Source organism: Callithrix jacchus, chromosome 12 (assembly GCF_049354715.1).
Source record: "Callithrix jacchus isolate 240 chromosome 12, calJac240_pri, whole genome shotgun sequence".
Classification (NCBI taxonomy): Eukaryota; Metazoa; Chordata; class Mammalia; order Primates; family Cebidae; genus Callithrix; species Callithrix jacchus.
This window is the reverse complement of record NC_133513.1, coordinates 89,306,872-89,332,452: the sequence shown is the minus strand read 5'-3', so window position 1 is coordinate 89,332,452 and position 25,581 is coordinate 89,306,872. Positions and strand designations below refer to the sequence as shown.

Genomic DNA, 25,581 nt, shown 5'->3' with positions numbered 1-25,581 from the left:
ACAACAGTCACTGATCCGTAAGAGTTCTGAAATCAGGCTGGGCACATGTTGCAAGGGGCCCCTAGGGTGGGGAAGGTTCCTTCAAGAGGCCCAGATGCCACCTCCTGGGAATAGCTCTCCATTCATTTCCCTCCATGGCTTTGAGCTCCACACTTTGGGAGGTCCCGCCCTTCCTTTCTTCTTATTCTTATTGACCATATTGAAGAGGGCATCAGAAACTATGCCCTTTATGGGGGGAGCTTTTTCAGCCTATTTCTTTCCCATACAAGGATGGGGGCCCAAGGGTAATTTTATGTAATTTTAAGTGTCAAACAGTGGCAGCCTCCCATAGGCCATGATAATGACTTTTTTGGGTCCTATACTTTTCTACCACATTAGTCATCTTCTTATCTGTTTGGTTCAGCTGTGTGTGCCATACCACATGCAATTATTTTCTAAACATGTCTGTCTCTCTCCAGACTTAATTACTGCTACCTTGCACTTATGAAGCTTCCGAAAGAGAAACATATTCTTCGTTTTCTTTATCTGAACAATTATTTCCCAACTGAAAGGATTTACCAGGTATCATCTTGGTTGGTCCTTGCTACAATATTGAATTTGTTTTTTCTTTAACAGACATCTTCAGCATAATTTGCGTGCTGTATAATTCACTTATTGTAAGTGTATGTGTGATTTTAGTAAATTTACAGTTGTGTAACCATAGCTATCATCCAATTCTAGAGCATTTCCACCACCCGCCAAATTTCCACATGTTCATTTACAGTCAATCCTTGTTTCTGCCCCCAGCCCTAGGTGATTACAAATCTTTCTAGCTCTATAAATTACCTTTTCTAGACATTTCATAGAAATTGAATCACATAATATATAGTATTTGGCAATGGTTCTTTCAAGTGATGTTTTTGAGATTCATACCTGTTGGAGCATGTGTCTATAATTTGTTCCTTTTAATTGCTACATGGTTCCATTGTATAGCTACGCCACATCCTGTTCTTCCATTCAACAGCTGATGGGTGTTTAAGCTGTTTCAAGCTTAAGGCTATTATGAAGGCTGCCATACACATTTGAGCACGTCTTTGTATGGACATATGTTTCATCTCTCTCGGGAAGATACCTAAGAATTGAATTGCTGGGGGGAAGATCCCTAGGAATGGAATTGCTGGGTCTCATGATAAATTTAAGTTACTTTTTAGAGAAACTTCCAGTTTTCCATAAAGGCTGTTCTCGACACTACACTAAAAGCCTCTAGTGGCTTGTGGCTAAATAAGAAAGGGGGATGAAGATCTGGGAAACTCCCACCTAGAAATATAAAAACGAGTGCTGTGAGGGGCATGAGTCTCAGTTCATATATTTCACAGTCTGGACAGCATGGATGGATGACGTGGGTTGCAAATTTTCAAAAGTTATATTTAACCTCTGCAGAGAAATCACTACTGTGTGTCAAGTACAGGGAGAAGCGTGAGCCAATTTCTAGATTTTGTAACATGGACAGCTTGGATGGATTATTGAGTTTCAGATTTCAAAAGTTATATTTGATCTCCGCAGGGAAAGCATCTATGTGTCGGGTACAGGGCTTGGTTCTTCATTGCTCCACAAATTTTATTTTTCTTCCTTCAATAGATTACATCGATTGAAGAAAGATTGTATCTATTGAAGAAAAAAAGAAAGCTAACTTTATTGGATGGGCTGCCTTTTTCAAAGCTGAATTTTCATCAACCTTTGTTGCTTAAAGTCCTCAGCTTTTTTTTTTTTCCCATGTAGTTAGGGGAATGGGTTAGCCCTTCCAACTCTCTTAGACCCTGAAGTTTTAGACCCTCTATTCTTTGTCATTCTTACAAAAATTATCCATTTTTTGAGCCTGTTTCTTTCTTGTAGTACCTTGTCAAACATAGTTAATAACAACAAAGGCATGCTATCAACGTTCTTACTCCATCTCTTCTTTTGAAACCATAGTGCATTCAGCTCATCATCGGCCTTCCAAGTGAAGGCAGGCACTTTTACCGAATGCCTCGTCACTGCCACCGCATAATAGAGATGACTTCCTTTCAACCTCTAGTAAGAGTTTTGTTGACACCTGGTCCAAAGACAGTGGATTTTTGTTACAGAACGTACTATTTCTGATAGCAGTTTCTGTATTAGTATGGTTAAAGAGGTTGTGCTCCAGTAATGAATGCCCATGAATCTCAGAAGATTCTGAAAACATGTAATATGTAATATGTAATCCCAGTGTTCTGAGAAGCCCAGGCAGAAGAAGTACTTGAGACTGCACAACATAGTGAGACCCTGTCTCTACCAAAAAATTCTAAAAATTAGCCAGGTGTTGTGTCCATGCCTTGAGTTCCAGCTACTCAGACAGCTGAGGTGGGAGGATTGCTTGAGCCAGGCTTTGGAGGTTGCAGTGAGCTATGCTTGTGACACTGCATTTCAGTCTGGGTTACAGAGCAAGACTCCATTTCTCTTAAATCCATCCTCTCCCCTGCTAAAAAACAGTGTTTTCATTTTTTAACCCATGTTACATATCCATCCTGGTAAGCCACACTGTGCTGTATGTCGTCTTTACCAGAAGCTAGGGTGATCCGCATGAACCCAGAAGAACCCTGTCCGGAACACTGCTTGTCTTCTGGGGCAGGACAAAGAGGACACAGTGAGTCATGCACTAGCTCTTAAAGCTTCTGCTTACAGTGAAATAGAGCAGCCAGTGTGTCCAATCCTGACACCAATGGGGCAGGGAACTGTAATATTCCCCCAGGGAAGGGCAACAAAAATTATGAACAACAGTATAATTTATCACATTGTTTATTTTCTTCTGTATCCTGGGGACCATAAAGAAGAGAAAAGCAGCTGTCTTTTTGTGGTGGTTTTGCTCAGAGCTGCCTGGAGTGAGGATAAGACAGGTGACCTTTTAAAATAACTTACAGACTTAGGTTTTAGATTTTCATGGTGGTTGGCCCAGCCCCAGGGCTCTGATGCACAGAACTAATACTGGCTATTCCTCTGCCTCCACCAGCCCTATCTCTTAGGCTCAAGGAGAAATTTTACTGGATGGGCTGTCTCTTCCAAAGTTTACTCACCAATACCCAATGCCCTCTGGGCCATTAGCGAATCCATTTTTCTTGACTTTGGAGAATCCAGTCAAGATTCACTCACTTATGTGTTCTCTTCCCAGCTGTCTTTTGGGGAGACATTGCCTTAGATGAAGAGGACTTGAAGCTATTTCACATTGACAAAGCCAGAGACTGGACCAAGCCATCCGTGGGGGCAGCAGGACACAGCACCGGTAGGTACTGCATCCTCCCTTCTCCTGCCCAGACGGGAGGGACCAGGGACTCCAGCAGGGGGAGATGTGGACCATGAGTCTCCAATATTTGACCTGCTAGTCCAGTGCCCCCCTATTTGTGGAAAATCAGAAAGGTCATCCTCCTTCTCCACTGGAGACAGTGGAGCTGGGGCTTCCAAGTTTGCTGATTCTTCTACAAATATCGCCATTTGTCTCTTTATCAGAGGGCTCAGGCTGGAGCTCCATGTTTGTTCTCAGGACCCTGGCCTCGGGGTTCAGCACTTCCAGACTGGAGATTCAAGTGAAATGTAAACAGATAATCATAACACCTCATAGCAAATGTATAAGAAACCAAGAGAAGTGGGAAGACAGAGTGCGTGGAGAAGCCTGCCTGGTGTCTTATGAATGGGCACTCGTGTGTGGGGTCATGAAGGGTGAGTAGGAGTCCTAAGTGGGAGAAAGGACATTTTAGGTGGAAGGAGAGCATTTTGCAAAGGCAGGAAGTATGAGGGGACTGTCTTTATTTGAGGGACAGAGGTAAAGTGCAAGTCACTGGAGGGCAGCCCTTTGGGGTGGGCTGTGGTGGGAGATGCCGTCTGGAGAAGTTGGCTGGGGTAGATGGTGAAGGGCTTGCCTGCTGAGCTCATGAGCTTGGGCTTTGCCTTCTGGGCTGTAGGATTCTGATGAATAGGAGCATGACTTGCTCAGCTTGGAATCAGAGGTGCCTTAGTGGAGTCCCTTCTCCCACTGCTCTCTGCAGCCCACCAGGTGCCCTTGGGGTGCTGGGTTCCTGGCTGGCTGCTTGGGCAGCCTCACTATGTTGATTGCAGTGGGGATGGTGCTGCGGGGAGGGTTGTATCAGGCAACCCCTCTCCCAGGCTGCTGATGTACATGGTGACATCCAGGAAGATCTCTGGAACCGGGAGGGAAGTGGGTGGGCATGCCCAGGGCAGAGGCACCTCCCGAGGTTCATGAGCAACCCAAGCGGCTATAGGGACCTGCCTTCAAGGCTCCCCGCAGGGGTTGGTGGATGAGAGCTGACATTGCCAGGACCTCACGGGGATCTCATTGCTGGTGGCTGGGAGGAAGGTGGAGCAGTTCCGTACTTTAAGATTTCTTTTTGGTGTCTTGTTTTATGAGTGACATTTCTTAGGATTTTTGAGGTCTCGCATATTGTCTGAAAGTCTATTCACATTTTAAATGGAGTTTTCAATTATTTTTAGTACCAATATATCCAGAACCTTACTTAAGCTCTAACCAAAGGAAGCATCTTTGCATACTTCTACCACTCCATCTAATCACACTTTTCTCCCCAGTTCTTACCTGGAGGCCTAGAGAAGCTGACCTGGCTGTAATCTTGTGTGTGTAGTTAAAATATTTTAAAACTTTTTTTATGGCGTTACTTAAAAATAGTGAACATCACATATCTCAAACATGCAGCATGATGAGCTTTTACATATGTACACACCCATGGGTACCACCCAGACCAAGATAAGGAACATTCCAGACTCCAGAGACTCCTCACACCCCTCCTAGTCGATACACATCCCAAAGTAGCCACTGGTCTGACCTTCATCGCCACAGATTCCTTTTACCTGTATGGAGTCACACAGTCTGTATTACTCTGCGTCTGTCTTCTTTTATGTAGCCTGTGACTGAAAGTCACTCACGTTGCCGTGTTGCTCTTTTTCACTGGGTGCAGTACTCTCTTGTATGAACGGACCTGGGTTTATTTGTTCTTTAGTTGACAGACATGTGGGCAGTGTGTGGTTTGCTGCTGCCATCATTCTTGGACGTCATGTTTTGGTGAACACAAGCACTCATTTCCACTGGGCCTGTGCCCAGGAGTGGGGCCGCTGGGTCACAGGGCACACACAGCTCAGCTTTAGGTACTGTCGAAGAGTTCTCTGAAGTGGTTGCACCACTTTATGCTCTAGGTGGGGCATACTCATTTAGAAGGCAGGAGTGGTGTCTGTGCAGGATCCAGTAAAGCCTTTGAGTCTTGGTGTCCCAGGTTTGAGTCTCATTGAGTTGACACCGGCCCACTATCAAGAATACTCGGGTTGCCTCTCTGAGCTCCCTTGCTGTCCCTTGAGGGCCAAGGTTGGCAGATGAGAGTGAGATACCCCAAAGAGTAGTGGGGCAGTGGTCAGCCACCACACCATCTGCACGCCCAGCTACTAGAGCATTGTGTTGAGGGACGGCTGCCTGAGGATGCTGCGGTGAAGGAAACCCAGAAGCCCTGCCTTCTCCCTCATGCCACTTGCTCAAGGTGGACATGACCTAAGAACTTGCAGGCCTGTCTTCTCCCTTCTCTCCTGGGAGCCAATAGAGCCAATATCCCTATCAGTTCCCAGGAGAGAACACAACGCCTACATCCCACCTGGATTTAGATCCCCCAGAGGTGGGCTAGGACCTTCTACCCAGAAGGCGCTGGCCAGAATCGGCAGAGAGGAGGTGGAGACATACAAAGATGGCAGAGCCCGCAGCCGTCTCCCAGGGCCTTAGAGGAGATCCAGAGCCTCAGCAGCGCTTTGCTCCCAAAAGGGTGGTGAGAGCGTTGACTGTGGTCACAGGCTTTGGGTTCAGCTGCCTGGGCTTGCATCCTTAAGCTGAGCCTCAGTTTCTTCATTTGTCAAATGCAAATAGCAATAATCCTTATCTCAGAGTAATGCCGTGAGGATGAAAAGAAAGAATGTATGCAAAGTGCTTAGCACAGTACCTGGCACATAATAAATGTCATCTGCTTCTTCCTCATTATTATTAATATTTGCAGAAAGAAGATTGACCTGGGAGGGTTTATGATCAAAGTGAAGAGTGCGGAGCTGGTTGTGTCACCCCTGTGGTCCCAGCTACTTGAGAGGCTGAGGCAGGAGGATCACTTGAGTCTCCTGGGAGGTCGAGGCTGCAGTGAGCAAGATCACGCCACTGCATTCCAGCATGGGCGACAGAGTGAGACCCTGTCTCTAAAAAAATTAAAATTAAAGTTAAAACAAGTGGAGAATGAGGGAAATTTGCTGTGTGTGGAGGGAATGTGGGGGCTTGGCATGAGGCCTTTGAAATATATATAATACTTGGTGTTTCCTCCTTCCCAAGCTTGATAGTTTTTTTCTAGTGTGATTTTATGGCAAAGTGATTTTTATCCTGATCATTTTTCTCTGAGGGCCAATAGTACTTTGCATCTACCTAGAATAGTTATTTTATTGTCAGAATGGGAATATTTTTATTGTTTTTGTTGATTAAACTAATGCTGCTTATTGTTAAAAAAAAAAAAGTCCAGTAGCTCATAATTGTATAAAGTGGAAGGTGAAAATCCCCTGTTATCCCGGCCCCAAGGATCCCTGGCATTACCGGTGTGCTGGATTCTTTCCAGATTTACTGTGCTCGGGCTGTGCGTGTGCATGTGTGCGTGTGTGTGCATGTGTGTGTGTGCGTGTGTGCATGTAACATAAAAGGGATTAGGGATTTTACTCAATGTGCTTTAGTGTCTGTGTTTTTACTTAACACTGTATCATGGACATCTTGTCATGTAGCACGCTGTGGTCTCTTTTATTTTAATGGCAGTAGTGTTCCAACGTGCAACTCTGCCATGATTTACCTAAGGCCTTAGAGATAAACATGAAAGTTGTTTCCCACTTTCTCTGTATTTTTTTCCCTCTTAGAAATAATGTTGCTATGAATAACTTTCTGCATGTATCTTTAAACATTTGTTTTAATTTTAAAAATCTTTAAAGAGGAACCACACCTTTACCCTCTTTTCCTGCTTCCAGTGTGGAAAGATGTATTCTGAGATGCAAGTTAATCTCATTTCCAAGCTTTGGTAGATGCCTCTGTGCATTTGTCTATTTTCACACTGCTGATAAAGACAGACCCAAGACTGGGCAATTTACAAAAGAGAGCGGTTTAATTGGACTCAGCAGGCAAGGAGAGCTTGTGCAGGGAAACTCCATTTTTAAAACCAGCAGGTCTTGTGAGACCCATTCACTATCACAAGAACATCAAGGGAAAGACTCCCCCATAATTCAATCATCTCCCTTTGGGTCCCTCCCACAACACTTGGGAATTATGGGAGCTACAAGATGAGATTTGGGTGGGGACACAGAGCCAAACCTCATCACTCTGTTTCTTTTGTTGGAGGGTAGGGAGAGGTCTCAAGGGGAGAGGTCTGAGGTCCCTGAAGGGGGACATGGGGGGAAGGGCCCAGAACCCTGCCTTGCAACCCCAGAGCCCTCCTTTGCCTGTTTATCCTGTGATCTTGGAACTGTTTTTTTGGCTGCAGAAAGGAACCATGTCAGTTGCCTTAGAGGTGACCTAGTCAGCCTCATTTGCTAGATGTGCCCAAATTTAGTCAGTAGCAGAATCAGGACTAGAACCCGGGTTTCTCAACTCCACAGTTGCTGTGTCTTCTACTTTACCAACCTGCCCATGATATTGGCAGCAAGAGGAGCCAAGAACAAGAGTGCAGGTGCTCATTCCTGTGCTGTCACTTGGAAAGTAGGCTGGAGTATTTCTCTGCCAATGGTGAGCCAAGACCTTATGCCTGGGTTGGCTTAAGAGCCCACTTAGGGTACTACAGTGTCCACAAAAAGCCACTGACAGCTTTAGGATTCACAGCAGGAAGCATGTCTTCTGTTCACTTGGGGCCACAAGCTATGTTGATTTCATGCTGATTTGTCTCCCTGCCTCTAGTCTCTCTTACTCCAGTCTCCTCCCTGCTTATCTTCCTGGCAACCTTGTGACCACTGTAGTGGGTCCTCCCAGAATCCACATCTACCTGGAACCTCTGAATGTAATCTTATTTGCAAATAGAAATAAGAATGTAATCTTATTTGCAGATCTAATTAGTTGAGTATCTTGAGATGAGATCATCCTAGATTTAGGGGGTATCCTAAATTCACTGACTGATGACATGCTTACAGGAAGAGAAGAGGACACAGAGAGGTCACATGAGGACAGAAGCAGATTGAAGTGATGCAGCCACAAGCCAAGAACACCAGGGTTGCCAGGAGCCACCACAAGCTAAGCAGAGACAAAGGTGGATTCTTTCCTCCAGCATTCGGAGGGAGTGGTACCCTGCGAACAGCTGGGCTTCAGACTTTTAGCCTCCAGGATTGTGAGAGAATAGAGTTCTGTTATGAGCCACCTAGTTGTAAGTTGTGTGGCAGTTCTAGGAAACTAATACAGCTGTGCTCTTTAGAACCTTCAATAGCTCCCCCTTGATTATTAAAAACATTCCTTGGTCAGACTCTTAAGACCCTTCATGCTATGTCCACAACCTACGTATCCAGCCTTTCTTCCCATTCCTGGTCCTCCAGCCAAATGCAATGATGTGCCTGTGCAGGTCCGAGTTTCCTTCCTTATACCCTCTGTTCTAGCTGGTCCCTCTGTTCTAAGTCCCCATTCAACAGATAAGGAAATGAAGGCTCCAAGAAAGGCTGGATGACCCATTCAAGGCTCTTTACCCATCTTTACCCAGCTGCATTTGTGATGCCTCTTTACTCTGCACGCCTCCCAGCTTGGGGAGATTGCCTAGGTAGATGGTGCTATTAAAATTGGCCTCATTTTTTGCTTGTGATGGAGAGAGCTGCTATTTCTCCCCCATTCTCTGATAGCTCTTGCCATGGAGCTGCTGGAGGATGAGGCAGCCGCATTTTGAATGTGTGTGGGGGCAAGGAGGCAAGAATGGATTCTTCAGGGAGAGAAAGTCCTTCTGTGTGCATTTTATTTGCAGTGAGAAGAATGGGAGTCCTGGGCAGGCTTCGGCCAAGCTGTTTTGTGAATGGGGCCCTTGAATTAACATTGCAGAGTTTCCTAAAGCTGCTAATCGGATTAGCTGTGTAGTGAAGGAAGTACTTAGCGGGAGACACACAGACACGCACACAGGCGCGCACATACTTTCCGGCCCTCTTGCATCCTCTTCGATGGGACAGTGGCCGCACCTGACAGCCCCATTCCTGAGTTCCTAGGAATGGGGCTGTCAGGTTAGCCACGTGAGATGTGGAGGAGAAGCCTGTGTGGCTGATGCTTTGAACTTTATGTGTGTTTGTTTGTTTCCCAAAGAGTCCAGGATGTTTGCGTTGGGCACGTCCATCTTTGCAAATGTACCTGAAGAGGAAATCTTGTCCTGCAATTGTCTCTGTCCAAATAATGGATCTGAGTTTTTTCGTTTGTTTGTTTGAGACAGAGTTTTGCTCTTGTTGATCAGGCTGGAGTGCAATGGCATGATCTCAGCTCACCCCAACCTCTGCCTCCCAGGTTCAAGCAATTCTCCTGCCTCAGCTCCCCGAGTAACTGGGATTACAGGCATGCGCCACCATGCCCAGCTAATTTTGCATTTTTTATTTAATAGAGAGAGGTCTCTATTTTTAATAGAGACAGGGTTTCTCCATGTTGGCCAGGCTGGTCTTGAACTCCCAACCTCAGGAGATCCTCCCACCTCAACCTCTCAAAGTGCTGGGATTACAGGAGTGAGCCACCGTACCCACCTGGATCTGATTTCTTGATGCTTGTAATGCGGATTCTGAAAGGGAAATGGTTTTAATTACTTACTGGCTCAGATGAAAGTTGATGTTTCTCGCCTCATCTACTCTGAGCCACTGGGCCATGTCCATCTCTATTTAAGAAATCAACCTTGCTCTAAATCCTCACTTCCTAAACTCCTGCCATCTGTGTAGGATGTCTACATAACCCCAACAGTTTGAGCATCCAGGTTCAAAATAATACATTAGCGGGAGAGACTCTGAGACATGTCCCCTCTCTGGGCCCTGTCTCTGAATCACGGGAACTCTTTCTTTTTTTTTTTTTTTTTTTTCATTTTATTTTACTTTGCTTTTGAGACAGAATCTCTCTCTCTCTGTTGCTACTGCAACCTCCACCTCCCGTGTTCAAGTGATTCTCCTGCCTCAGCCTCTTGAGTAGCTGGGATTACAGGTGCTCACCACCATGCCCAGTTAATTTTTGTATTTTCAGCAGAGACAGGGTTTCACCATGTTGGCCAGACTGGTCTTGAACTCCTGATCTCAAGTGATTCACCTGCCTCAGCCTCCCAAAGTGCTGAGATTACAGGTGTGAGCCACCACACCCGGTCTTGGACTCTTTCTTTACTCACAGACCCTTGGGTTCCTAGAGTTCCTTTCTGTACTCTGTCCATGACTTTGAGTGGCATACATTACTCTCACGTGGTCTCAGTGTCCCTATTTGATCAAAGGGGCTGATGGAACCACATTCTAATTTCTTTCAAGCCAGTTTGAGCTTTGGATTTGAGCACTGGTGTTTCAGGCTAAAGAAAAGAGGGGAACCAAAGGCTTTCAGGCATTACAGGGCTTAAGGTAGGCATAGAAGACCAATGCATACCCAAGAGATACCCAATGTCCAGAATCAGAGAACTTGGATTTAGGATTTCTGGGCTCTACTTTCCAAGGTTTGAGGCACTAAAAAGAAGTGCAACATGTTTCTGTTTCCAATATATTTTAACTTTGAAGCTTTTTTTTTTGAGACGAGGTTTTGTCTGTCATTCAGGCTGGAATGCAGTGGTGCACTGCAGCCTCAACCTCTTGGGTTCCAGCCATCCTCTTGTCTCAGCCTCCCGAGTAGCTGGAACCACAGGCATACACCACCATGTCTGGCTATTTTTGTATTTTTTGTAGCAACGAGGTGTCACGTTGTTTCCAGGGCTGGTCTTGAACTCCTGGGCTCAAGCAATCCTTCTGCCTCAGCCTTCCCAAGTATTGGGATTATAAGTGTGAGCCATTGCACTTGGCCCAATTTTGAGGCTCTTGAAGGAGCTTATAGGTTTAAGCTTATAGCTTATAGCTTATGATTTTCAGCCTCTACCCTTGTGGAGACATTCTTCAAGCTTTGTAGACTTGGCTTCATCCTTTCACTAATTTTCTTCTTGGGGTAGGAGTGCTACTAACTACCAAATGTCCAAATGAGAATGAGTGGAGGGCTCCCCGTGATATCCTGCAGAAGGGTGATGTCCTGAGTTTATGAATGAATGTCAGGCTGGATTCCTGCTGGGCCAGTTCATTGGATTCAAGACTGTCTTCTCTCGTGTCATGCATTGCCAAGTGCCATCTCTGAGAAATCTTGGGGCCTCTGCTGCCAGGGCCACAGGTTTGGAAATATGGAGAGACACAGGGGCCCATCAGGGAACTCTGTTACACATCCCCATCTTTCTACCGTCTCTGGAAAAGCTAGGTGAGGAGGGGGTCCAGAGACAAAGGTCCTAGTGGCTATTTTTCTCTAAGTATGTTGTGCTTGATGTTTTGAGATTCACATGTTCTGATAAACATTATGAACCTTCTCCTAGGTACACACACACACACACACACACACACACACACATACACACAATTGTGCTTGTCATTTTCAAATTAAGATCCATGGATCTCAGGTTATGAAATTCTGACCCCAGTCCTGTCTTTGGTGTGCTTCCCGCTGCTGGAGCTGTGCCCATGGGCATCAGAACCTTGGAGGGCTGCTGTGTAGGAAGACATGGGTGTCAGAGCCCAGCAGGCCTAAATTTGCATCTGTGGCTCTGTATTGATTAGCTATGGGACTTGGGGCAACTCATTCCTTATTGGAATAATAATACCTGCCTCACAGGGGCATTAAATAAGTATGATAGGTAAACCACTTCTTCCAGGGTCTGACACCGAAAATAATAACAGCAATAGCCCCCCTTTGCTGGCTCTCTTGTATTCTCTTCTCTCTGGCCCACTTCTGTGTCCCAGACCCATGCTCCCTAATGCCCAAGTCTCTTGGAATTCTTCATTCTAGCACTCTTCCAGAACCTGCAGGGGACTCCGGAGCTGGGCCTGCACCAGTGTGCTCTGTCAGATGCTTGGATTTAGATTCTAATCAGCACATGGCAAATTTCTGAATCAATCTCTAGCATAAAGACTTCCCAAGTGGCTGGGTGCAGTGGATCATGCCTGTAAATTTAGCACTTTTGGAGGCCAAGGCAGGTGGCTCACTTGAGGTCAAGAGTTCGAGACCAGCCTGACCAACATAGTGTAAACCCTATCTCTACAGAAAATACAAAAAAATTACCTGGGTATGGTGGCACGTACCTGTAATCCAAGCTACTTGGGAAGCTGAGGCAGGAGAATTGCTAGAACCTGGGAGGCAGAGGCTGCAGTGAGCTGAGATTGCATCGCTGCACTCCAGCCTGGGCAACAGAGCGAGACTCCGTCACACGCATGCGTGCGCACGCGCGCGCGCGCACACACACACACACACACACACACACACACACTTCCTAAGTTGTCCTGAGCCACATTCTGCGGTCATCACAAAGTTGGCCTGAGAGGGATCTGAGAATGGACTCCGTGCTGGTTCCTCTTTAGTAGTAACAATAGAAAAATGAGAACAACTACCATTCATTGCGTCAGTTATGGGCTAAATGCTTTATAGACATGGTTTCATTTAATCTTCACACAACAGCTCTATGTAGTAGGTACTATTAGCACATGTAGGTGTGGAAATGAATTTTCACAGAGGTAAGTAAGCTGTCAGTGGGCACACAGCTAATCAGTGGCAGTGCCAAGATTAGGACTTTAGTCTTTGGAGTGTCAGAGGCCCTGCGTTTAGCTCCTACATGCCATTGCTTCTAGAAACAGCCACCAGCATCACTTCTAACCCTGTTCTCTTGAGCTGCTGAAGTCTTAGGCTCTCCATCACTCCCCTTGAGAGGTGCTGGGGTGCACAGGATGAGTTCTGCAGGCTTACGGGGGCTAAACCTCATCCTCCCTGCTATGATTTATTCAGCATCTGCCTGACCCATCAACCAGACTGTCAGTAGCAGTGACTTGTCTTTGTTTTTGTCCTTGGCCCTCCTTCTATTGTTCCAGCATCAAACTGGGTACATCAATGGTGCCAAACAAACACGTGTGAAGTGTGGATGGAGCCAGGAGGCTCAGGACTGCCTGGTGGCCTTGCCTGCTCTCCTGTTCCCCACTCCCCCATGAGGCTGTCAGGGGTGGGATGGCTTGTTTGAATGTGTGATGCCTCCCCTGCTGGAGATGAGCAGCAAGAGAAATTCTCAGGCTCGGGGGTGGAGCCCTGAGGCTGGGCAGGCCCACATCACCTTGCAGGGAGTATCTGGAAAGCACACCCTTTAGCCATGTGGTCATTAGCTTTTCTTTACAGGGCCCTGTGTACAGATTCTCAGATGGAAAATGTGGTTCTTAGGCCTGCAAGCCAGGGAGAGCTTGCTGGGGTCCCCATGCACTTTCAGCCTTTCTCTTCCCAGACCTTCAGGGCTGTCCAGCTGACCCTCGGTGTCACCCTGCCCCACCCACAGGACTTCTCCTTGGCTCCCACAGATCAGAACTTGATCTTCACATGCTGCCCTCCTAGCCATCATTCTCCACACTCTTCTCTGGGATCTACCCACAGCTCTGCTTCCTCTCTGATGCCAACTTAATGATTAGAATTGCTTTCTGTCTGTGTTTCCTTCTGTCATGTAAAATATGCTAATGAGGACCTCTTCTGTGCTCAGCACCAAGGATACAGCAGTAACCACTTTTTTTCCCACCATTAAGGAGGTTGTGTTTTTACGATGGGAGTGATGATTGTCATGCTCTGCAAACACTGGAGGAATGGGGCAGGTTGGAGGGTGGGGTCTGGGATCAGAGCCCCCACTGGGGTGGGGGAGCCACTGGCCTCCCATGACAGGCAGAACTCACACTTATGGGGAAGGCCCCAGGTGACAGCTGTCAGCCAGATGGGAGGCTGGTGGTGGGCGGTCTAGCCTGGGTGCACAGGACCCCACCAGAGGCAGAGCAGAGGCACAGGCACAGGGAGACTGGAGTCAGAGACCCAGGCAAACCCCATCAGAGAGGCTGTAAGCAGGCTTCTTGTTCCATGCTGGGAGGGCAAAAGAACAAGGCAAGAGCCGCTGGTTCTTGTAGGAAGTAAGGATTAAGGAGGAGAGCAGAGAGCTGGCCTGAGAGAATAAAATGGCAACAAGAGTCAGAAATAATACAGAAATCCACAAGTCAAATTCAAAGCCAAGGTCAGAGTCAGACCAGAGGAAAGAGTGGTGTGCTGCTGAGACCCTCATGTATTGAGTCCAAACCCCTGAAATCCCTCTGACAGAGGATGGGGCTGGCCCCAGAGCCAGGGCGGGGCTCAGCCTGCAACAACAATCAGCAGGTGCTCCTGGAAAGGAGGGGGATGTCAGCACAGGAACCAGGCGCAGCCTGGCAGTTATTCCACCCATAAAGTTTTGAATTTAGTAAGATGATTTGAGATGATAAGGAGGCATTTGATAACATGCACATCTGCTCTTTGGGAAGGAAAAAGAATGTAGCATAAGGAGTCGATCATCTCATTCTCCAGGGCCTCATTCAGGGGCTGACTTATGCCTTGGATTGAAGCCAGAGTTCACTGAGAACTTGAAGTATCGGGAAAAGCAAATTCACCTTTAAGTTAATTTTTATTATGAGCATGTTTGTCAGGATTTGGAGAAGCTGGGCTAGGAGTCTTCCTGGGGCCACGGTGAGGTACAGGGCCAGGTGGGGCAGAGGTGGTGCCTCCTCTTGAGTGTCCATCCAGGGACTGGGTATCCTCATGAGCCGTGAATCTGAGAGCCTGAATCAAAATTGGGAGATGAGCTTGAGAAACTGCGACAAACAAGAGTTCAGTACCTGACGTTCTAGCCAAGCCTCGTTTAGTTGTGAGATACAGAATCTCACTCAATAGAACTCAAATAGAAGACCGTCTTTTAAGAGTATATTCTTAAAATGAAATAAACCCTGTTAAAGGCTTTTTATTTATGTAGCCTCCAATACATTTTTCCAGTATAGTGTCGTAGACAGAAAAAATGTTTCTCACCATGACTAATAAGAACACTGTGGTGAATTGTTTTTGACAAAATAAAAGATCTTTTATGGCCAGGCATGGTGGCTCACAGCTATAATCCCAGCACTTTGGGAGGCTGGGGCAGGAGGATCACTTGAGGCCAAGAGTTTGAGACCAGCCTGGGCAACAAAGCAAGACTCTTGTCTCTACAAAAATAAAAAATAAAAATAAAAATAAAAATAAATAGCCAGGTGCGGTGGTGTGTACCTGTAGACCCAGCTGCTAGAGAGGCTGAGGTGGGAGGACTGCTTGAGCCGGTGAGCCACTGCACTGCAGCCTGGGTGACAGAGGAAGACCCTGTCTCTAAAAAAAAAAAAAACCCTCTCCCAAAGCCCTAAATTTTTAAACTTAGCGTCTTAGTTTTTGTAAAGCTATATACATTTGCTCTTATATTTCCTAGCCTCTTTTTAGATGAGTCTACTTTGTTACGCTGGAAACTGACCTTTGTTGCAAACACATTTGCTACTCAGTCATATTTTTACTGGGCATGATAACGAACTAAACTAATTTTTAATAAAACCAGTGCCACAATTCTTAGAGTTACCTATAGCACGATAGAACTTGAAGATGTTGGGGGACCTCGGTTTCCTCATCTATAAAATGGAGTGTTGGACTCTAAGCTTCCTGAGGTCCAAGAATGAGTTCTTTGGTTCTTTTGCCAAATTCCCTAAGTGTAATGGGGACTGGTTACATGGTGTCTGCTGCATGCATTACTGATTAGACGACCGCGATGTCTGTCTTGGTTCCCCTTCCTTTGATGCCTCGTGGAACTTCAGATCATATCTAACCAGGAACCTTCTAGAGGCCCACTAGTGGGCCCCCAGAGGTGTTGTCAGAGATGTGGCTATGGCCTTCTTTTATCCCTTCTTAGAAAACAACAGACAACAGTGGGCTGGAGAGAGGAGGGGAAGAATGCCCAGGCTGCATGAGGGATGGGAAACTGAGCCCCCGACAAGTGGGCCAGGCCATGAGGGCTGAGGACACAGCCTGAGGAGCCTCAGTGGGACCTGCTGGTGTGAGTCTGGGGTTAGGCTCCCTATCTCAGTAGCCAGTGCACAATGGCTCAGACAAAGCTGTATTTCTGCTGGAGATGTTTATATACCAAGGTCTACAGGTCATTATTTCTGTGGTTTCCAAGGAGAACCAGAGAGAGAAAGTGATGATGGTGGTAGAGTTGCCATTGGAATCTCATCTGTGTTCTGGTCATCCGATTTCTCTTTGGTCCTCTTTAAGGAGCCTTGTTTGCCCCACAAACACTGAGGAAAGACTTTGTCCCACCAACCTCTAGCTCCTGCTGCTCCTTGCTTTCTGCTTCCCAGGGTCTCTGTCTACTCTTTCATCCCTGGACCATGGCTGCCATTGCCCAAGGAACCCCTCTCTCCTCTGATAGTGGCATCACCTAAGGCATGGCTTTCCCGTTCACCCTCAAGGGGGAGGTCCTGTGTGGTCAACTCACCAGCCAAATCTGGTCTGCAGATGTGTTTTGTTTGTTTTGCAGTGCTTACATCTTTTTAATTTACTACCAACATTTAAGAATCAGACTTCTCATAAAAATCCAGAACTCTGGCTTCTCTTGAAAGTTGGAAGATTTGGCCACACTGGTCCAGTAATCCCACATGGCAACAATCAACAGACTTGCATAACAATGACTTGCACTCCATGGTGAGCCACAGTCCCCACCACCCCCTATTCATCTTCACACCCAACCTCGGTCACTCCAGTGCTCCTTGCCTACCTCTCCCCCTGCCAACTCTAGGTATTTGAATGTGGATACTGGGCCAGTGGGTAAGAGGCATCACCTTGGGTCCTAATTTAGGTCCCATGACATTGGTCAAGGCTGCTTTTCCTTTCTTCATTAAAGGAAATAGCATCAACAGAGCTTCAGCTATCGCTGGGTGGCCTGGAAGATCCTTCTTCTGGAGCCTCTTTTCTTCTTTTTGTTGTGGGTTCAGTCTCTGTCACCTGTTGTAATACCGATGCTCATGTCCTAGGCACTGGATGGCACTGGGTAGGGTGGGACACAGAAAACGCAAACAGAGGACACACTTAGCATTTTGCATGGAAGGGTTATGGTCTTGCACATGTGTTAGTATCAGACGGGTTCTTCCTGCCCCAGCCAATCAGTGAGATGGGACCACATTAGTAGGTATTAACTTCTCTAAAACAAAGGGGCATTTTACTGACAAATGCCAGCCCCCAAGAAAGCACTGGTCACCTTAACCTCTATTTACCAACATTATCTCTTGACGTTAAGGTCACTGCTCTGCAGTTCTTCTTTAACAGAGCCCACATCTGTCCTGCAGAGGTAAGGACAGGGGGTGAAGTTCCTTGCTACAATTTCTGCCTCGCTCCTCCAGTTCCCCAAGACAGGGCTGGAGTTGATCTCTTCCTTTCTTTGACCTCCTGAGTTCCTTGCTACTCTTCCTATAACTTGACAAGTCTGGCTTGCCTTTTGAGATGTCTGTAAATCTTCACTGGATCTATTTGCAAAATCCTTCTAAGATTTTTTGTAAGAACAAATCAAGTAGTGAGAAAGACTAAATCCCTGAGGGTAGGCAACCCTTTCTGCTTTTCGGAGCTCAGATTTAAATTCAGTGTTCAGTCCTCAAACTGTGTAACTTTATTTTGGGGTATATTTATTTGTGTTTCTGTCTACAGTTAAGAATTTTTTATTTCTATTTGAAAACATGTATTATGAATGTGTCTTTTGAAAGCGGATGGTGTAGACACTGTCGATACAGAAGCAGTACGATGTTAAGCATGGTGCAAGACCCTTGGTGGAATACACCATTTCTGCCTCCAGGGAGCTTACAGTGGTTGGACGAATTGCTGTCTGGCTACTCTTCCCCCTGTCCCAGGCTGGTGTGTGCTAAGTGAGCAGTCCATCCCTGCCTGCACTGCTGCCTCTCATAAGGCCAAAATTCTAGGTTGCAGAGGAGCTGGAGTTGTGACTGCTCACAGGTTGAATCTTCCCATGTTCTGGCAGCTTCTTTTTCTCCCTCTTTTTTTTTTTCTTTAGATGGAATCTGGCTCTGTCACCCAGGCTGGAGTGTAGTGGCACGATCTGAGATCACTGCATCCTCCACTTCCCAGGTTCACTCAATTCTCCTGCCTCAGCTTCCCAAGTAGCTGGGATTATAGGTGCATACCACCACACCTGCCTAATTTTTGTACTTTTAGTAGAGATGGGGTTTCACCTTGTTGACCAGGCTGATCTCAAACTCCTGACTCAAGCAATCTTCCTGCCTCAGCCTCCCAAGGTGTTGGGATTACAGGCGTGAGCCACCACACCTGGCCTGTTCCAGCAGCTTCTACAGAGAAGGTCTGTAGGCTCAGGGCTATGGCCTTGAAGCTCTGGGCTCCTCCAGTACCCCAAGAGAGAGCTTGGGTGTTCTGTTCCTCTCTGTTTCTTTCTTTGAGTTTCTGGTTGGCTCTGGGTCCTGATTTCCACTTTACTGCCCTGGTTCAACCCTTACAGGGCTCAGCTCTGCTGCCCTGGCTGGTTCGCTTATTAGTAGGTGACTGTTTTCTGTCCATTAGTTTTAACTCATCGGTCAATAAGGCCAGGTGACAGGTTCGCTTCCCACATGGGGCCGTGAGCTGCACCTGCCCTGCCAGATGGCATTCTGTATGTGGACCAAGGTCTTGAGGGAACTGGGTGCATGGGTGGCTCAGCATGCACTTGTCACAGCCACTGAGGATCACCCAGTGTCCCACCCTGGGAGCCTGGCACAGGCCTTTTACATTTGGGTGGTGCTTGAAGCTTCCTCATAACTCGAATTTGTGTGACTTGCGGAACCAAATAGCACCCTTTTGCCCTTTTGCAGTAGAGAACATGGAGACCCAGAGGATCCTGGCTTGCCTGAGGTCCCAAAGTCTAGTCCATCTTGCTGGGAGAACACAGGTCACCAGCCCCCGCTTCAGGTTCTTCCTGATGTCTGACCACCTGCTGCTGATGGGCCAGGACTGGCCCCTTTCTCAAGGGCTCCCCTTTATTACTCTGAAACCAACATTGGGTCTTAAGAGCTGGATTCATTTGCTGAGTTTGTTTGCTTTCCTGCCCTGATGCAGTGGAAGCTGCAGGCTCAATGCCTCGGATGACATGACCATAACAAGCCCATTGGTGCCAGCTTCGGGACCTATCAAATCAAACACCTCTCCCTTCTGTCTTCTTCTTTTTTTTGAGACAGAGTTTCTCTCTATTGCCCAGGCTGGAGTGCAGTGGCACCATCTTGGCTCACTGCAATCTCTGCCTTCTGGGTTCAAGCAATTCCCCTGCCTCAGCCTCCTGGGTAGCTGGGACTACAGACACCTGCCACCATGCCCAGCTAAGTTTTTGTATTTTAGTAGAGACGAGGTTTCACCATGTTGGCCAGGATGGTCTTGATCTCCTGACCTCATCATGCGCCCAACTCAGCCTCCCAAAGTGTTGGAATTACTTTGGGTGGCATGAGCCACCGTGCATAGCCCCTTCTCTCTTCTTTACTGAGGTACAGTTGATCCTCACAGATTTCATATTAGTCAATTTGCTTTGCGAACATTTATGAGTAACCCTAAAAATCAATAGTCATGGCACTTTTTCAGTTATTCACAGACACGTGCAAAGCAACGAAAAATTTGAATCTCCCAATTTGCATGTTCCCAGCTGAGGCCAGATGATCTGCCTTCTTGTTTCAGCTCTCATACTGTAAACAAGTGTCCTTCTTGTGCTATATTTAGTGCCATATTTTAAGCAATTTTGTGCTTTTGGTTGGTGATTTTGCTATTTAACATGGCCCCCAAGTATAGTGCTGTAGTGCTGACTAGTGGTGTTCCTAATTGCGAGAAGGCTGTGATGTGCCTTCTGGAGAAAGTCCCTCTGTTAGATAAATTTCATTCAGACATGAGTTATAAATACAGTGCTGTTGGGTGGGAATCCAATGTCCATGACCTAATGATAAATATGAAAGTAGGTGTCTTTAAGCAGAAACACACATAATGCAAGGTTATGTATCTATCAGTTGATGAAAATGTGGTGGCCAGTGTAGTATACAGTGCTATAGCTGTGCTGTATACAGTAGATAGTGCTATTCTTTATACTAGACTGTATGTTGATCTCCTAGGAGCAATGGTTAGATGTTCACTAGTTCAGTATTTGCAGCAACTTTACAGAACGTAACTATTGCAAGTAACGAGAATTGACAGTGTCTTATTTCTGTGGACAAAAGTACCTCACTGAATATTCTGCACTGTCTGGAGGTTGCCATCCTTCTTCTCTGCTCCTGTCACAAAACTAGGGGAGGGAGCAGTGACGCAAAGTGCTGAGCAAGGAGGCAGACCCTCTCAGCTGTGCTAAACACCACAGTGACCACAGGCCAAGGACTTCACCTCACTGAGCCACAGTCTCCTCATCTGTAAAATGGGGAAAGCCATAATAATAACTTGCAGATAATAATACCTCACAATAATAATGGCCCACATAGATGCAGCAAGAATTAACTGAAATAATATATGCAAGTACTGGTCAATCCAATTCAGTCCACTTCACCTGGACATATTTTGTAAGCATCTGCTGTGAACCCCATGTGGGTTCCTTTCATCCTTACAGAGGATGTTGCTCCAGTTCTTAAGGAGTAGATTGCCTTACGGGGGTGAAAGATAGGGTCACAGAGAATTATACTACAGGCCTCATGTGGTGAGCGTCAGAAGCTCCTTGGGGGTGATGACTGTATCTGATTCACTTTTGTCTCTCTGGCACCTGGGATGGTGCCTGGCACAGAGAGGTGTCCTAGAGAAGGTTGTTGAATGAAGGAATGAATCCATGAGCACAAGGCCATGGAAGAGATGTAAAGGAAGCACAGAGGACAAAGATGGCTTCATGGAAGAGGTTGAGGTGGGCCTCGAAGGATTTTCCTCAGGGTTGCAGTGCAGGGGGTCTTTGCAGGAGGTAGGCAGAGGCTGAACAAAGGCATGGAGGCGAGAACTTGGCGGTGAGAACTGAGCAGCACAGGAAGTGTAGAGTCCAGGGTGGTTGGCAGGTGGGTGGGAGTGAGATACGGGAATTGGGAGAGAAGTTGGGAAAGGCATGCTGGGATCAGACTCAGGCAGAGCTTGGGCTGAGGCCTGGTGCCTCCCTTCTGTAGGCTGCCCTTCTCTCCACCTCCATGTGTGGAAGGTCTTTGCCACTCCTCTCCAGCCTTTCCATCCAGCTCAGTCAACCCTTCTCCACCTCCATGTGTGGAAGGTCTTTGCCACTCCCCTCCTGCCTTTCCATCGGGCTCAGACAGCCCTTCTCTGGGCAGCCTCCAGATGCCCACATTGCTTCCTCTTTCTCCTACACTGGACCATGAGCTCTGCCTGACATATGTGAATTCTCATGTATTAGTGCATTCCCAGTGCCTAGCCCTGTGATGGGCACATTTTAGATGCATAACAAACTTGCTGAATAAATGACTGCTCACACAATGAAAAGTCTGCTTCCAACAGACTCTCCATGATTGAGCAATAACATTAAATTTTTTATATTGCTAATTTAACGGGAAAGTGGTACCTTGTTTTTGCTTTTATCTTCATTTCCCAAGGCTAAACATCTTCTATATGATTATCTACTGTCCTAGTTGGTTTGGGCTACTGTAACAGAATGTCATAGACTGGGTGGCTGATAAATGACAGAAATTGATTTCTCACAGTTCTGGAGGCTGGGAAGTACAAGATCAAGATGCTGGCAGGTTCAGTGTCTGGGGTGCACCTGCTTACTGGCTCATAGATATACCTTCTTTTGGTGTTCTCACATGATAGAAGGGATGAGGGAGTTCTCTGGGGTCTCTTTTATAAGGGTACCATATTAGTCTGTTCTTACATTGCTATAAGGAACTATCTGAGACTAATTTATGAAGAAAAGAGGTTTAATTGACTCACAGTTCTACAGGTTGTACAGGAGGCGTGGCTGGGGAGTCATCAGGAAACTTACAGTCATGGTGGAAGGCAAGGAAAAACAAGGCACATCTTCAAATAGTGGCAGGAGAGAGCGAGCGAAGGGGAAAGTGCTACACACGTTTCAATAACCAGAACTTGCCAGAACTCACTATCATGAGAACAGCCAGGGGGAAGTCTGCCCTCCTGATCCAATCACACCCCACCAGGCCTCTCCTCCAACATTGGCGATTACAATTTTACATGACATTTGGGAAGGGACACAAATTCAAACCATATCAGGCATGAGGGCATTCATGGGGGCTGATCTCTCATGACCTCTCAAAGGTCCCACCTCCAGATACCATCACCTTGAGGGGTTAGGATTTCAACATACGAATTTTGAGGGGAACAAAATTATTTAGTCTATATATAGGATCTACTAAATTAGATTTTTCTTCTGTGATGTGTTTGCCAATTTTCTCCTTCCATGTGTCTATTAGATACAAAGTTTTCTCATTGATTTGCATGGGCAAATTATATAGTATGGATAGTATTTTATTATTTTCCCTCATGTGAGTGGTTTGTTTTCATTTTGGGGAATTACTCAACACATACAAAGGTTTTGAAATTTTATAGAAACTTTTAAGGCTTTTTGAAGTTAAATATGTCAAAGCAAATTTTCTTTTTCCTAAACTTCTAAACTTAAAAAATTATTTTTACTGTGGCCGGGCACAGTGGCTCATGCCTATAATCCCAGCACTTGGGAGGATGAGGTGGGTGGATCACAAAGTCAGGAGATCGAGACCATCCTAGCCAAAATGGTAAAACCCCATCTCTAAAACAAACAAACAAACAAACAAAATATTCTTACTGTAGCTTTGGGAAATAACTTATTTTTTGGTAGAGTTTTTCCATATGGTTTGTACTTAAAATTTCTTTCTTATGTTTTCTTTCAATCCATTTGAGTTTTATTTTGGTGTAGGGTTGATACCCCCAGTTTCTGAATAATAATCTCAGTACCATCTAGTTCATATTTTCCCTGTGTCTGTGATGTCTCCTCTATCACAGAGTGTGTTTTTATATGTAGGGTTAGCACTGATATCCAGTCATCCATGTATCTTTTAATTTTCACTGAGATATATATATATATGTGTGTATATATATATGTATGTATATTTGAGACAGGATCTTGCTCTGTCACTTAGGCTGGAGTGCAGCAGGACAATTTTGGCTCACTACAGCCTCTGCCTCACAGATTCAAGCAATTCTCCTTTGCCTCACCCTCCCGAGTAGCTGGGATTACAGGGGTGTTTCACCACTCCCAGCTAATTTTTGTATTTTCAGTGAGATGGGGTTTCACCATGTTGGCCAGGCTGGTCTCAAACTCCTGACCTCAAGTGATCTGCCCGCCTCGGCCTCCCAAAGTGCTGGGATTACAGGCATGAGCCACTGTGCCCGATCTTTTATGTTTTAATATTTGGTGGGTACATCCTTCTCCCTTTGAACTTACTCTTGACTTTTTGAAATTTCTTGAAGAGTCTCACTCATTTATTCTTCTTCATGAATCTGAGGATGACTTTCTAGAAAAATATGAATTCCAGCAAAATCCTCTTAGAATTTGGGTCATGATTGCATTAAACACATAACTTCATTTGGGGAAAATGACACATTCATAGCATTTACCCCTTCTATTGAGGAACATGGAGTGTCTCTCTGTTACTTATTATCATTTTCATAAATTGCAATAAAAATATGTAATTCTCCTCTTGCATGTATACACATTTCCTATTAAAGTTTCTCCAGGCCTTTTATGTTGATCACTCTGATTAGGTTCTCTTTTTTCCTTGCATTTTCTTTGTTTTTAAATTTTTTTTGTAGAGACAAGTGTCTTGCAATGTTGCACAGGCTGGTGTTGAACTCTTGGCCTCAAGCAATCCTCTCACCTTGACCTCCCAAAGTGTTGGAGTTATAGATGTGAGCCACCACTCCTGGCCACATTTTTCTTTCTGTTGACAGATTTCCTTCCTTCCTTCCTTCCTTCCTTCCTTCCTTCCTTCCTTCCTTCCTTCCTTCCTTCCTTCCTTCCTCCCTCCCTCCCTCCCTCCCTCCCTCCCTTCCTCCCTCCCTCTCTCTGTCTCTCACTCTCTCTCTCTCTCTCTCCCTCTTTCAAGACAGAGACTTGCTCTGTTGCCCAGGCTGGAGTGCAGCAGCACGATCTCAGCTCACTACAACCTCTGCCTCCTGTGTTCAAGCAATTCTCCCACCTCAGCCTCCCAAGTAGCTGGGGCTACAGTTGTGTGCCACTGTAAAGACATATATTTTTAGTAGAGACGGGGTTTCACTATGTTGGCGACGCTGGTCTCGAACTCCTGACCTCAGGTGATCTGCCCGCCTCGACCTCCCAAAGTGCTAGATTAACCACACCTGGCAGAAAAATTTTAGTGTGGAGAATGGGCAAGTGGGTGCCTTTATCAGCTCTCATCTCCCATCCTCGGGGTAGTGCTCATCCTGTCACCTAAGCAGCTCTCCTAAGTACCCCTCCCCACAGCGCTGCCACACCTCCCAACATCATGGTTTCCTGCCTGGAGGCCTGGAGAGCAGCATCCTTGTCCTGCCGGCCTCACATCCTGCAGCCTCCTTTTCCCCATTCCCCAACTCCCCAACCCCAGCAGCCACCACCTCCTATAGGCGGGGCACTGTCCCTGGGCTGGGGAGACATCAGCGAAGGAGATGGAGCTTGCGTTTTAGAAGCAGTGGGGGAGGCAGGCAATAAAAACATAAGCAAATAAATGAGATCATTGCTGATGATGCTTAGTGGGCATGAAGGAAACAAATGGAGGCTGAGAAGATTCTTCTACAATCTTCCACTTAGGCTTTTAGCCTCCAATCCAAGTTTTGGCCTTCAGCATCTCTGGGAAGAATTTAACTGCTGTCCCACTGTGCTCCCAGATCCCCAGCCTTGAAGAATGTAGTCTGATCTCCCCACCCTATCCCCACACATTTCTACGGCCTCACAGCCACCATACCCGCTCCCTTCCTGCTTCAGAAAGCACCCCCTCTTAGAAACTTCTGGAAGTCTGCATGAACAAGAGGCCCCTTAAGAATCCCCTGAGAGCCCTTGAAGAAAAGGTGTTTCCAGGCCGGGCGCGGTGGCTCAAGCCTGTAATCCCAGCACTTTGGGAGGCCGAGGCGGGTAGATCACGAGGTCAAGAGATCGAGACCATCCTGGTCAACGTGGTGAAACCCCCGTCTCTACTAAAAATACAAAAAATTAGCTGGGCATAGCGGCGCGTGCCTGTAATCCCAGCTACTTAGGAGGCTGAGGCAGGAGAATTGCCTGAACCCAGGAGGCGGAGGTTGGGGTGAGTGGAGATCGCGCCATTGCACTCCAGCCTGGGTAACAAGAGCGAAACTCCGTCTCAAAAAAAAAGAAAAGGTGTTTCCCTCTACAGTTTCACGGAACCAAAAAGAGCCAGGTCCCAGTGGCTGTTCCGCTGACAGTCGATTCTTTGAGGGAAGGAGCAGCTACTTCTTTCTTGTCTGCC

At 46.4% G+C, this 25,581-nt stretch overlaps 1 protein-coding gene across 2 annotated transcripts in view; it reads left to right on the top strand.

The window, feature by feature from the left end:
- The window catches only part of TLL2 (tolloid like 2), a 145,419-nt gene that overhangs the window by 29,922 nt on the left and 89,916 nt on the right, over nucleotides 1-25,581 (top strand). For both annotated transcript variants that reach the window (XM_035268617.3, XM_035268616.3), the window contains exon 2: nucleotides 3,164-3,274. In XM_035268617.3, the coding sequence (XP_035124508.3) occupies nucleotides 3,164-3,274 (111 nt within the window). The remainder of the gene's footprint in view (nucleotides 1-3,163; nucleotides 3,275-25,581) is intronic.